Source organism: Cupressus sempervirens, chromosome 11, assembly GCF_028749045.1.
Source record: "Cupressus sempervirens isolate cs-2001-9-10 chromosome 11, ASM2874904v1, whole genome shotgun sequence".
Classification (NCBI taxonomy): Eukaryota; Viridiplantae; Streptophyta; class Pinopsida; order Cupressales; family Cupressaceae; genus Cupressus; species Cupressus sempervirens.
In genome coordinates, this window is record NC_143128.1 from 830,827,833 (window position 1) to 830,842,419 (window position 14,587).

The window sequence follows — 14,587 nt, forward strand, 5'->3', positions numbered from 1 at the left end:
TCCAGAAACAAAATTTCATAATATTAAATTATATTAATAAAAATTGATATACCCAAGTACCCATCACCTATTTTGACAAAAATACCCTCACCCGCACTCTAAGTGCCCAGGTACCACTTTTCCCTGTGCAACTTCGTTTTCAATTAAGCATCCCTAGTTCTGTGATGAAAATAGGATAAGGTCTATTCCTTACAAATTTGATGCCATACATATGTAGAGAGAAAGATGTGTGGATACTGGTAAGGGGGCCAAGTCCTATTCTGGCTACTGTGGCCTTTCAAAGAGAAATATACCACTGTTGAAGAGGAATTTTTTTCTACAGGTAAACTATCACAGTTTAATCATTATAATGTCACAGTCCTGCTACTCTCTTTATCCACATCGGCAACACAAAAGGACTCTAATTGTAGTTGTCTGATATGTGAACCCAAAGATAATAGTAATCAAGGTATGTTGCTTAGAAAATAATTTAAGTGTAGTCATACCAAAGACTAGTAATATGAAGTGTAGTCAATGCTACAATCCACCATGCAGGCGGCAATTCTCCAGAAGGATGGAATATCGTCAACTGAATGGATGGGAAATTGGGAATTACCTGTTTTTGTAGTGTGTTTAGCATTGCCACCTCAGGGGTATATTCTACTGATAATAAAATGTTGAGCAGTGAGCATCAGAAAATTGTTAACATGTGCAAATATGCTCCATTAAGTAGCTCAAATTTATTTCTAAATGACTGCAAACTCTTGATATAGTTATTGGGATGCTCTATCCGCATGAAAATCCAGAGAATTTAAATAGGTTTCAAATTAAACTTACTATTACAAACCATACACATATGCCTGTCCAATGAATCTGATTGTTCGGACCCCTTTACATTTCTTGATCTAGACTTATGTCCCCTTCACCGTTACATATTCTCTCTCTGTATTGTACACAAAATACAAGATACTAGGTTAGTGTATATGTGGAAAATCCCCATGTGCTTGACATGCAAAGAAATAATTAACGCAAAATTTTGGGCAATTAAAGGAACCTTATCTTGCTGAAGAGAATAACAAGATAATCTCTATCTCAATAAAACTAGATTTAACCTCTCCAATTTCTGAGATATGTTAATAACAATGACCATCATAATTTTACAAGTGTAAATTACAGGGGACTTAAAAGTATGAAGACTGATCGTGAAGAACATTCAAGTGAGCAAGGATTTTTGCTGCCAATGGCCTTGTTGCATTTGTGCCTCTTTGTGTGAGGTCTATAAGGGGCATTTGAGCTATATTTCCATATTCTGTCTTGTATCTTTCATTTCGAAATAGCCTTTCCAAAATCCAGACTGCTTTCTCCTGCACACCTGGTGCTCCAACAGTCAACATCCGAACAATTGGCATAATACCTCCCACCCTTTCAATTTCCACAGCACCATTTTCCAAGAATTCATCATAAACTAAAGTTGAGAGAGCCTCTAGTGCAGCTTCTGATGCACCTCCTTCCTGTTCTTCAAGAACTTGGACAAGAGGGAGGATAGCCTCAGACTCAACAAGACAGAAAGATGTTTTAACTGAACAGATACCCCTGTGAACTCTACATGGTGGCTCAGGTGGTGCGGAGAAACACGTAAAGGGAAAACTTTTCCTTCTCTGGATTGTTCTGCTTAATTTCCCTGAATTCTCTGAAAACTGTGCAAGTGAAATGGCTGCCCAACGTTTTGTTAAAGGAGTCCCAGATCCAAGTAACCTCACAAGAACAGGAATGAATCCAGCCCCAGCTGTTTTTATTTGCAGATCAATATCTGTGGGTATAGTAAACCGACACAATGCACCAGCAGCATTTTCAATCAACTGATTTTTCACAGCATTACCCGTAGTTCTAAGGCTTCCTGAGGATAGGATATTTATAATCATCGGCAATGTCCCAGCCTCCAGAAGCCATTCAGTTATCTGTCTATTATATAAAGGAAGATTACCAATTATTCCAACTGCAGCGGCTTTCTCTTCTTCATCTGATGATGTTGAAAGAAGCTTCACCATTTGTTCTGTATAGTTTTGCCCAAGATGCTCGGCCAACATACTCCCATCCCCATCCAGTGATAAGCTAAACAACAATTTAACAGCACTGGTTCGCAGTTCTGAGTTGCTAGATTCACAAAAGCTAAGTAGTATTTGAATAGCTCCACCCTCTCTTAACTTTTCTCTGACCTCAACTGCAGTTGGTAAAGAACACATAGCATGGAATGCTCGTAGAATGCTTCCCTGTATAGAATGACCAGTCAAATTTATTAAAGACAGCAGCTTGTATATGACTTCATCAGATTCCAAGAGAGCAACCACTGTGTCACTTGTACTTTCAGGCAATGCAATAGATGCAGCCAGGTTGGCAAATGTACTAGCAGCTTGTTCTCTCAAAGTCAATACAATTGATTTTGGGGTGTATAGAAGGTCTAATATGGGCCGAACCACTCCATCTTTGGTCATTTGTAAAGCATTCTCAGGTAAACTTGAAAGGTTCTGAAGTGCTCCAATAGCTGCTGATTTGGATTCAACATTCCCATTTGAAATCATTTCAAGAAGTGGAGCTACAACTCCCTCTTTCAACAATGCAGCCTTGCTTTGGTCTGTCAAACCCATTTCTGACAGAGCACTTGCCATAACATTTCTTACTGTGATAGATCCTGCCAAAACAAAAAACATCCTTCAATTTGTGCATTCAAGATCCAAAAGACAACAATCAGGATACCCAATCTTTTAATATTTCATTCCAAGCAATGGCTGTGTTAATAAAGAAATAGAATTCTAGATTTTAATAATGAATACTTTTCAATAGTTTAAGAGCTATTTAAAGCAATCTGAAGATTAATTTCTTCTAGCCAGCTACATGATCTTTAGTGGCCCATTTGCCAATCTTTCCCTACATTAAATCCAATACTGCAATTCATCCAGACATATCACTCTGTGATATAATTCAGATGAAATAAATACTTGGATGTTAGCGTTGTAGGTTAAGTAAATAGCTTGTTGAAGTGCAGGCAGTAATCAGGATTTAAGGATGTAATAATGTCATATTCTAATAAAATAAAATAAAGCATATTGAGATTTATGCCTTATGACTTTAGGTTTTTCAAGGAAATTCAGTATGTGTAACAGCGTCCTTTATATTTTTATGTTTAATCATGTTGCTATCTGATAGCTATCCAATTCAAAGAAGAAATAAGAATTCCAGCACAGCAGAGCTATCATATCCCATCTTCACTCAAATGAGAAGTACAGGTCTTTTACCAGAATAGTTTGGCACCATCCTTCTATTATAACTTCTGGGTCAGCATCTCATGGACATTTTTCTGGCACAGAATTTATTGAGGACACTAATTTCCTCAAGACCTAATCCTGACTAAGAAAAAGATATTGCATTTGTAACTGGATGTTACATTATAGTATCACAAGTATTTTTTTCCAGATCAAATCCCCATTTGTATGAGAAGCACAATCCTCAAAAGTTGATCCACAAACTGAGTGAGGCCTTCCCAAAGAGCTCATGAAAAATGGATTTGTCTAATGTTGCCTCCAACAAACACCTCTTAACTTTCCTCATTAATGTTCTCAAACAAACATGATTTACAGAACAGGTAAGCATCACACAAGCATATAAATGAGTAACAACTTCAAAAGAATACATGAAAATGACTGTACAAGGTTTTAACCTGGAGCCTCCACAGTTTGGGGAGAAATCTCCAGCAAGAGAGCTAAAAACTCCTCATCTCCTCTGTAAAATTGGTCAAGTACATAATTGTAAAACTCTTGTACATATAACCATGCTCCATAAATCATCAGCAAGCTTGTATAAGTCTCCCTAATTTGAGGAAAAACCTCCAGCAAGAGGACTTAAAGATCCTCATCTCCACTGTAAAATCAGACAAGCACATCACTGGAGGACTCTTGTTGTACATGTAACCAAGCTTGTATAACCTACAATGAAGCCTACAGTCAATTAAATCAATTCTAAGAGCTAAACACGAGTGCCAACCTCTGGCTCACAAAACTTCTTGTTATAGAGCTCCACACTACCCTTTGGCGTCCAAACATGATTATCAATACATAGAAGTCAAACTGAGATTCAAAACCATTCACATTCTGACCCTCTTTCACCTGTAGAGAATCCACTGGTTTCATGACCACCCACAGTCTAGGTCCATTTGTGGGGCATTTGCAAGATCGCCACAAAATTTGACAAGATATCTGCAGAGAGAAGCATTTGCCATAATATTGATGAATTTTCTGTCTGTGGTAAGCAGTGAATGTGCCAAAACTGCAACTGGAAAAAAATTAGGTTAGAAGCCTGCACACATGGCACACTTCTTCCCTATAATGCTCCAGACCATCCCATGGCTGTATTCAACCTGTATACATGCTCCTCGTACTCTGAAACTGACAAAACACATTCTCCTTTGTGAAGGTTCTCCTGAAACTGCTTCTTGACTGAGTAGATGAAAAAACAACCTTCCAATCCTGAAATGGATCCATTTTTAGATCATCATTGTTGGAACTTGGAAACACTTCAGAATTCCAACTTTCTCTATCAAATCAAGACAAATGTCTAATTTGACTTGAACAAAATAACATCACTATCTCTATCTTCATTGGCTTCTTACTCATTCAAGTTTCCCATTCTTTGGGTTAGCTGCTTTCCATCTGGAAATGTCCTAATGTTTCTCACCCCAATAATATCACTAACTTTGAATTCCAAACATAAAAGTTCTCGATATCAGGTTTTGTGAGCCTCCCAGTATAGCCTTAGAATTTGTTGTACACTCAAAACTACTTAATTGAACTCCCCAAAGGTAAATGTATAGCGGGAACCAAATGTACGTGAATTATAATCATTACTGAGTATTTAACCAATGTGACTTAAATCGACAGGAACCATTATCATGATTCGCATCTACAAGTGAACTAAATGAGATCTAAATGAACTAAAGCTGCATGAATTATTGCATGTCTGACTAAAGTGCATTAACTTTAAACCACATTGTCACATCCATAAGTAAACTGTGTTGATGTTTTGCCCAGAAAATTAGATAAACAGCAATAAGAAAAGTGCACAAAAGACACAAGAATTTATTCTGGGAAAACCTTCCACTTGAAGGGGAAAACCTATTAGAATATTATAATGTTTCCTTAATCATCATCTTGGTTAGTCTTTAATTCATTAAGTAGTTTCTATTTCTGTCTATAGTGCATGATTGTTTCTTTTAGAAACATTGTCTTTGTAAATCTATATAAGGAGTTTTCATCTCCTCTATGTTTAATACAACTACAACAACATCGATTTACCATTACATGGTATTAGAGACAAGTTGATGAGATTTCATAAAATTTGGCAAATGTTTTTGTAGTACCTCTCGTGTTTACAGTTTGTACCTTGTTTATTTTGATTCGAGAGATACTTGATACTCTTATTATATGTACTTTGAGATGACCTGAGGGTCGAATGCTATACTTTGATTGCAGTACCATAGATGCTTTACTACTATGTTGTTCAGTTTATCATATTTGCATGTTGATACCATTTTGAGATGACAGTAGGTCTATGATGAGTATCTGATTAGCTGGTATTTGGACATATCTCTGATTCTATTATGTGATGGATTTTATGCTATGGTTATTTACTTCATTCTTGTCTCTTTATGCTTTAGGCAAACGTGAGTGATGTAAATGGATTATTTATATATAATTGAATAAATGGTTAAATAAGTTGCTTAATGCATTTATGTTTAGTGTGTAGAATTTATATCCCTGGCAGTGGCACATGGAGTTAGTGATTCAGCTATTCATATTTTACCAATGTCATCCCTGTATCGTCGATGTATCATTAATTAATTGTTTAAATTAAACCTTTCGATGATTATTAAATCCGAACTCATCTACATTACGTGATTAGACCAGTGAGTGTGTTTGTGCATTTAGAGGTTCGCATTGTCGCAAAAGTCATTATGAAAATTTTTGTAATTTTGGGTTTTCGGGCTTTTAATTTTATTTTATTTAATTTCTAGCAGCTTTGCCATGAATGAATTCCTATTTATAGGAATAGCTTGTTTTCGTTTAGGTGGATTCAGAGTCTAGCTAGTCTAACTGGCTATTTTCCCTAATTAATTATTCACTCAAAAAGTGAATAAGTATCAAAAGAGGAATTTAATTCCTCACTTCACTTTTGCAAAATACAAATTTGAGAGCTTTTTTGAGAATCTTCTTCTGGACAATCGCATTTCTATTCGTTGTGAGAGCTGAGCGTGGGATCTTCGCGAGGTCAGTCTCGTTGGATCCGGCTCGAGTAGATCTTGCTTTGCCGAGATTTCCGGCAGTTTCAGCAAGCAATTTATTTTTTTGTGTTGTTTTTAGTTTCAGCCCCTTTGGCTATCAAATAGGGCTTTCCCGTTTTCTTGTTTCTGCTTCGTTTCAACTTATGTTTCTGGTAGCAGTTTTTTAAGAGGTTGAGAACTAGTGTTCCCCTCCGTTTCTGGTTGTTGGTTCTACCCAGTTGGTCAGGTATGAACAATTTTCCCTGTTTTCGGGATGGGGGTTTGGGGTTTCGCACCATTATGCTGGTTGTTTTTGCATGTGGTTTTCGAATCCAAATTTTATTGGATTTTCAGGATTTTTTTGCCCAAAGACCAAATGGGTTTTAATTTCGAAATTTTTCAATTTCTGGGATTTTTACCTCGTTTTGTGTGCTGCCCTGTTTTCTTGGGTTTTCTTGGCATGAGTTTGGTCTTGGACATGGATCATCCATTTGGATGTCAGTCAGACCATTGTTGCATTGGGATGCATGTCGCATCCATCCTCCCGAGGCTGTTTTTGGTTGAGTGATATTTTGTATTGTGTTCTCATCTAGTCCTTGTGTTATGATCTTCGTGATGGTGGTGCACCACACACAAGTATGTACGCATACATTTGTTGGGTGACTTGCGAGACCCGATCTTCTGTGGATTTGCCAAAAATTATGATCATTGGGGTTGGGTTGGGAATATGCATGCCTACGGACACTCATCGTTGGATGAGCATGGGTAGGGTAGGGTATCATATGGAGGGGCCTTCTTTTCCACAACCCAGTGTCTATTTTTTGAGGGTTGGTGCGCAGAAGTTTTAATCAAATGATAACTAAAGAAAATACTGCGTGGTAATAAAAGCTTAAAATAATAAAATGTATGTGCAAGAGCCTTCCATTGGTGAGTTGAGCCACATGATCTCATCTTGGGCTTTTGGATGCCAAGTGACTCTCCATGATGTCAACCCCTACTTAGTAGCCCATCGAGTGTCTAACCAAGACCTATAGTTTATGCATTGTCTATGATCTTGGTTTCAATCATCATACTGTCTGGCGTGAGTGTTAGCCATGGATGTTTGTTTTATGTGTGTTTGTGGTTGGATCATTATCTCCATCAGCACGGCGGGAGTAGACCTATGGGTTCCACGTGGTTGGAAGGTGTAGCTACTTTCACCACTACTGGAAACCAATGTACAGAGACGGTCTACTATCCCAGTGCAACCGTTGTTGGATGTTTTTACTTGGTACTTCGGGTTCCGGAGTATACTTTCTTGTGATTTATGCTTTCATTGAAATGCTTGTATATCATATTTAGATGATGTTAGTATTGACGCATTTCCTTATTATGATGTTTAGCAAATGTTAGATGATGAGTTTGATTTGTAGGATTATCTTATGCTTTACTTCTAGCATGTTAAATTTCCTTATTCTTATGTTGTAGCACGTTTTAGTAGTGACATCCTCATAAAATAGCTCCGACAATCTGGTCAGTAGTTTGGGATGTTACGAACAAGGGATGGCTAAGACCCATGATGGTCTTATGATGTTATTACGGTTAGGAAGAACTACGTACTTAGTTTGGTTAATCTGTTCATTGCGATGTTGTTTTAGTACACTGCAATGTTACCTTTTGTACTTTCCCTTCACTGCTATGTTAGATGGTTAGATACAGTTTCTGTCTTGTGGCTACTATTTCGAGTGTCTTTGCCTCGACTATGGATCCCATACTCCTCAGTGTGGAGGTTTGATTTCCTATTTTATCCCTTGTTTTGGTCCTTAGAGCAATTCTTGCTTTCACTAGGCGACCGTGCATCAACATTGGGAGATACATTAAAGTATCGCACGCTCAAAGGAGAAGAATTCTACAATACTAGAAAGTATTGCACACCCATGTAAACTCTATCTTGCGACACTCTGTTGTATCGTACACCTCTTGGAGAAAGGTCATATGATATTGGTAAAGTATCGCACGTCTTCTTGAGAGGTGTTTCCCAAACCCTGATTGTATCGCACGCCTTCATCAGAAAAGTCGTCCGATACAGGAAAGTATCGTACTGTGCTGATTTAAAGTATCGCCTGGGTTTTGGGAAAAACTGCTTGAGTGGGCAGTGAGCACTTTTCAATTTGACTGGAAGTTTTTCAGAAGTGTTTTGGATACTGTTTATGGTGTCTTCGAATACCTTGGAGTTGCATTTCAAATTCGGTATGTATTCAGATTCGGAATTGTTTGCATCCTTCTGTGGTTAGTCGTTTTGGTCAGTAGTGGTGTTTGGAGTTCTGTTGGTGTTTGGATGTTGTTTAGTCTTTCGTTGCGATCTTTGTGATCCTTGTATGTTGTATGTTGTGTACATCCATACTTGTTTTCTTTTTTAAATTTATCTTGGTTTATATTTATCCTTGTTTCCAAGGATCGATCTCCGGGCGGGGCATTACAATTTTCAAGAAAAATTGGAGCTTCTTTGAATTGGAATTGTTTCTTAAAAATAAAAAAATTTCGATTCTTTGAAATAAAAATTGCTAGAAGTATTTTATGAAATTTTGTGGTTCGTCTTCGAAGTTTTTTTGCTGATAATCGCAAGCCTAGTCGAGAGTTTTGATTCCGCAATTCCTTTGTTTGAGCAAAAGTCTTTAAATTTTGAAGGTTGCATGAACTTGCATGTGCTTTTTGTGAGTTGCATGTTCCTACAAGTGTTGTTTTGCCATGCAAAGTCTCATGCTTTGCTGTATGAAGATTTTTCTACTAGGTTTTCATTATTTTTTCCCTTATAAAATTATTTGATGGGTTTTCATAATTTTGTCCCTGCATAAAAAAACTGATTCTATAATTTGCAAAATTGTGTGGAATTCCTTTGTGAGTTTATAACTTTGTTCTCAAAAATTATCCAGTGGTTTATAATTTTTTTCCTCAAAAATTATCTGTTGAGTTTTACCGTTTTTCCTCAAAAATAAAACTTTAATTCTGATCATATTGGATTTTGATCAATTTTTCATCTCAAAAATGTTAAAGAATAGAGATCAATGATAGAGATTTAGCAATTCTAATATAAATTCAAACCTTAATGTATTGCACAATTCTGTGACTATTTTTATCCTATCTTTAATAACAGATGACTGCAATTATATATAATTGCTGTATATATCAACAGTGCTAAAGTATATTCTTCAATGTTACTGCAAATTGTAATATAGCCGTTGTGAATGATATACTTTCTGCAGCGAATATGGAATATATATACACATAGGAATGGTCATGCCCACGTAGGGACATGACTCTACATGGCATAACGTAGGGACATGATGCCACGTAGGGTCATGACTCTACATGGCTTATGCCACGTATAGTCATGATTGTTTGTGTATGTTTGTTTGTTAACACTTACCTAAGACAAAGCACTTGATCAAAACAGCGACTCACCCTACTTTGATAGTACAGGTCGACTGATGAAAACAGAGCCCAATACAGATATATTTTCAGATGTCATCAACTACATAATAGAGAGCCTGATCAACGCATGGAATATATGCACCAAGATGTAGTGTATAGCAAATCAATTTATAAATTAGATCACTCTATACACACACTTATGATTTACACTATGCTTCAATCTAACTGAAGTTATAGGCAAGAGCATACAACACAACGGTAACTAGTGAGCCTCTCCTGTGGGAGGTCTTGTGTTCGAGTCTACACAAGCTTAACACTTAATAATAATTAATCTAGGCCTCCAGCGTTTATCAGTCAAAAAAAAATCTGACTGAAGCTACATCTTTAACAATCCCTCTTAGCAAGCGAGGGTGAATCATCACAATCATCTCATAATGATGTTTTGAGAACACCCTATAGGTATTCTCTTTGTTTAATTTTATAGACCGTTTTTGCAAATGCAATAATACTACCATCATATTGGTGTGTTCCAAATACAAATTTGAATGACTTATACATATGAGAGGAGACATGTCTCTATGATTAATCCTCATTAGATAATATATTAACAATAATATATATGAGAGTATTTGTCTAAATGATGATTTACCAATAACCATAAGAGAATTATCTCCTGATCAATTCAATCTTATTGAAGCTACAACCCTAACACTCCCTCTTAGCTAGGGAGGATTGTTATAAAACACATTATGCTCTCAAGCATATGGAGAGATATCATCTCAATATGATATTCCTAGAATGACATATATATATATATATATATATATATATATATATATATATATATATATATATATATATATATATATATATATATATATATATATATATATATATATATATATATATATATATATATAAACTTAGATGTTACCTTTCAATATAATTCTAAGTATGATTCAACAAGAATATGTTACATCTTAGGAATATGTTACATCTTAGAAAGATATGTGTTATCTGATCTTCGGCACTCCGGACAACAACTGAATGTAGTCTATCAGATAACAACCTTGATATTAGGGACAACAATGTAGTCTCCATTATGATAAGTATCACAATCTCTGGCACATTCCGAATCAAGAACTCACGAGCAAAAAATATAGTGTCATTAATGTCATGAATAAATGCTTGATATATGAGAGGAACTATCATAGCATATATATGAATATATATAGCCCAATCAGGCAATAATCATAAAGTATCGAATAGCATGAGATAATAGTCTGTATATATATATGTAAGTATATATATTTACATATGCATATATATACATATACATACGTATATGTATGTTCCATATACTGATATCAGATCCAACCGAAGCTATTACTTTAACACTCCCTCTTAGAGAGGGAGGATATGAACAATTTCTTAATCTCAATAATCTCATATTCGAGTTTGCATCAAAAAATGCTTACACACAATTATAACCCTTTATAGACTATTTGATTTCTAGCACATTCCAGAACACAAACATAATCGATCAAATAGTCAATCTTGATCTCATGATTTCTGGCTCAATCAAGGACTATCATAATTTACTTATCATCATGACTTCTAACATAGTCCGGGACAACAAGTTAATGTAGTCTATCATGACAATGGATCAAGAATATAGCACAACAATCACAATATCATGATTTTCGGCTCATTCCAAGACAACAATTTAATGTAGTCGATCATGATACATTTTGTTAACATGATTACTAGCACATTCCAAGACAATAACTTAATAAAGTCTATCATAATAACATGGTCAAGCTATTGCTAAGATCGTCACCTTACAATAGTGACCTCAGACATATATCAAATGAAAGATCACATATATCAAATAAAATATCGTCACCTTTCATGACATAAATGACAACAACATCATGTAGTAACTCACATGATATCCACCATAAACCAAGTCAGAGGGTGGAACAAGGGTTTTCACCTCAAACTTCTCCCTCAAGGAATTTCACTTCAAACTTTTCTTTCGTAGAAAGCTCATTAACAAGGAATTGCACCTCGTAATTCTCCCTCTAAACAGAAGATCCTAAGAAGTTAGATCCTCTAGCTACTCCCATAGTGGCTCTCTTTGTCCAAGAATGCCTGTGATAAACTGTCAGACTCCCTCTAAATCTAATATCAATCTTCCATCTTTCTGGTGACAAGTCGTTACTTTCTCATAATGTACACAAGGGTAGGCTCATCAGTATCATGCAATCACACGCATGTATTTTAGACTCCTTTTGAATATCAATCTTCTTGTGTTGCCCTTAAAGAACTGTCAGACTCCCTCTTAATATAGAAGAATACTCATAGTCTCAATCACCAAAGATATTTGCTTCACAAACCTCACTTTATCCTACCTTGTCATTAGATGAATAATGAATTCTAGATCACAACTTCTTTAGAGCTATTATTGTAAGATTATGTACAATATGCCTAATTTACCATTCTTCTTTTCCTACAATATCATATTCAAATACAAGAAAACATAGTACATATAGAAATACAAATAAGAGAGAGACTATAATGAATAGATAAATGTAATACTTACCTAAATATCAATATCCTTGATACAGTTGCTCCAATGAAGGTCCATAAGTATCAAATCATAAAATAATTCCATGTATGCATTTGTTAATCAGTGGAAATGAAGCATTGGTTATTATTTCCCCCACAATGTAAAATTCCCACTATTATATCTTTGAACAATTTTAAATGACTTATAACATCTTATTCTGATCCATTTCTTCTTTCAAAGGTCTTTTAAGCATGCAAAGGCGATGAGCACGACATTTTGTTAAACAATTTGCATACATCTGCTGTCACGAACTTGATGAAATTTATTTTGATAAATAGCAGATATTTTCCACAGCAAGTCAAATTGTGATATTGCTATCAGAATTCAACTGTGATTCTTTGGATGACAACCATCATCGACTAATTCACCTTCACACATGCCTTGGCATTGGAGTTGATAATAGTGATTGATTTTTGTTCTCAACCTTGCTTTGTGATGGCATGAATATGGCTCTACAAATTGCAAATTCCGTGACAAGGACAGTATACATCTCAATACATACATCCTTCAATAATCAGATTTCCCGTTCATGGAAACAGGGATCTTTCTATCAATAGCTGGTGAAATCATTTCTCGGTAGCTTGCTTTCACTAGTTATTTCATTTGATTTCACTATTGATTTAATAATAAATATTTAATTCCTTGATATTGATTTATCTGATCTCCCAGTTAGGTCTCCCCACTGAGAGGTTCATGCATTGATGATTTTTAATTCTTCCGTGTTTCTATAGAAAAGTGGTTTCCTCTCCATAGTAGTCAAACTTCCCATCAAAGCACTAAGTCACGAAACACCTCTCTTCTTAAGAACATAAGCTCTCTCATTACACAAGCACCCACCCATTCAATCAAAAAATATCAATGTTGTTAGAAATTGAAAATGATTTCAAATAAGCATTTCCTTGAAAACTAAACTATCACAAATGCATTAAGAAGACTCTTCACAAATAGTCTTCAACCTAATTCAGGTCTTGAGATACTCAAACCAATCTTCAAAAGAATATATCCATATTGTGCTAGCTTTTTTGTCTCAAAAAATTTGTGAATTCTCAACACTCCATTGTATGTGACAATATTCGTAATGACACTTCTTTATCTGATTGCACAAATCCCTAAGGTATTCTCTTTTTTAATTGTTTGATCATCTCCCTCATAAAAAATTGCGTTGCATATATATGTAAATGTGTGGCTGATATATATCAAATTGAGAAACAGATTTTATGCATATGTGTATATTAATCTTACTGCTTTATTACTCTTTCTGCTTCTTATTAGCCGACACTCACCTTTTTACTTTTTATTCTGAGCAAAGTTATTGAAGTATTTCAAGTGACTTCATTGATATTATGGATTTCATGATTAGATGATTGTCATGGTTAGGAGGATTAATTACCATATATTCTTGTGCACGAGAAACTTTATACATGCCTAAGCCTTTACTTCATTCTACATATGACATCCTTTGTGACACAAGAATCACTAGTTACCTTACAATGGTTGAGATAGTTCTCTGGTTGTATTGGCAAGTCATAATTGATAACAAGAAATCCTGTCGAAAATCAATACCTCAAACCAAAGGGTCAGTTGTAATCAGTATTCTCGAAGAAACAGATCTAAACTTTCTCATACTGATAACTCTGGTATTCTCATCCGCATCACCATTTGCTGCAGAAACTGTGTGATCCCGAGCTCTTATTTTTTCTGTGAGCCAATCAACTTTTTTCTTTGTATTCACAAAAATCACTCTGTAATTACTAACGATTACATGCATTTTCAACAGTCTTTTAAAGTCATTTACTCACAGCATAGCATTCATTGTTATGGCAAAGTGAAGTATCCATTATTATTGCAGATACATTGTTGTATACAACAAAGGGATATAAGTATCACAAAATTAAGTTTTCCCATTTGCCGAGATCCTCCTACTTCAATATGCTGCAATATATTCCTCCATATTAACTTGTTATTGATTTAAACATCTTGTTCCATTATCTTATTGTTCTGATTTAAATGCCACCTCCGCCTCTGTGCTGAGAACGTTTGTTTACTTATCCTTTCAACTAGTTAACATTATCATTATTTGCAACTTCTCCTAATTACAGATATAATCATCATCGTACCTTATGACAATAGAAGGATGCTTCATGGTCAAACATAGTTTATATTTGATTGCAGCAAAGTCATAGATAGATGTTTTGTGGTCTATGGAATTGCTGAAAAGAAATAGTGAATGTTGTTGCTTATGTTCTTCAGAATGA

General features: G+C 35.4%; 1 protein-coding gene across 2 annotated transcripts in view; it reads right to left on the reverse strand.

The window, feature by feature from the left end:
• Positions 1 to 1,013: 1,013 nt before the first annotated feature.
• Positions 1,014 to 14,587, reverse strand: part of LOC149532136 (U-box domain-containing protein 44-like) — a 71,176-nt gene continuing 57,602 nt past the window's right edge. For both annotated transcript variants that reach the window (XM_089811883.1, XM_089811884.1), the window contains exon 3: positions 1,014 to 2,668. In XM_089811883.1, the coding sequence (XP_089668009.1) occupies positions 1,161 to 2,668 (1,508 nt within the window). In that variant the 3' untranslated portion in view covers positions 1,014 to 1,160. The remainder of the gene's footprint in view (positions 2,669 to 14,587) is intronic.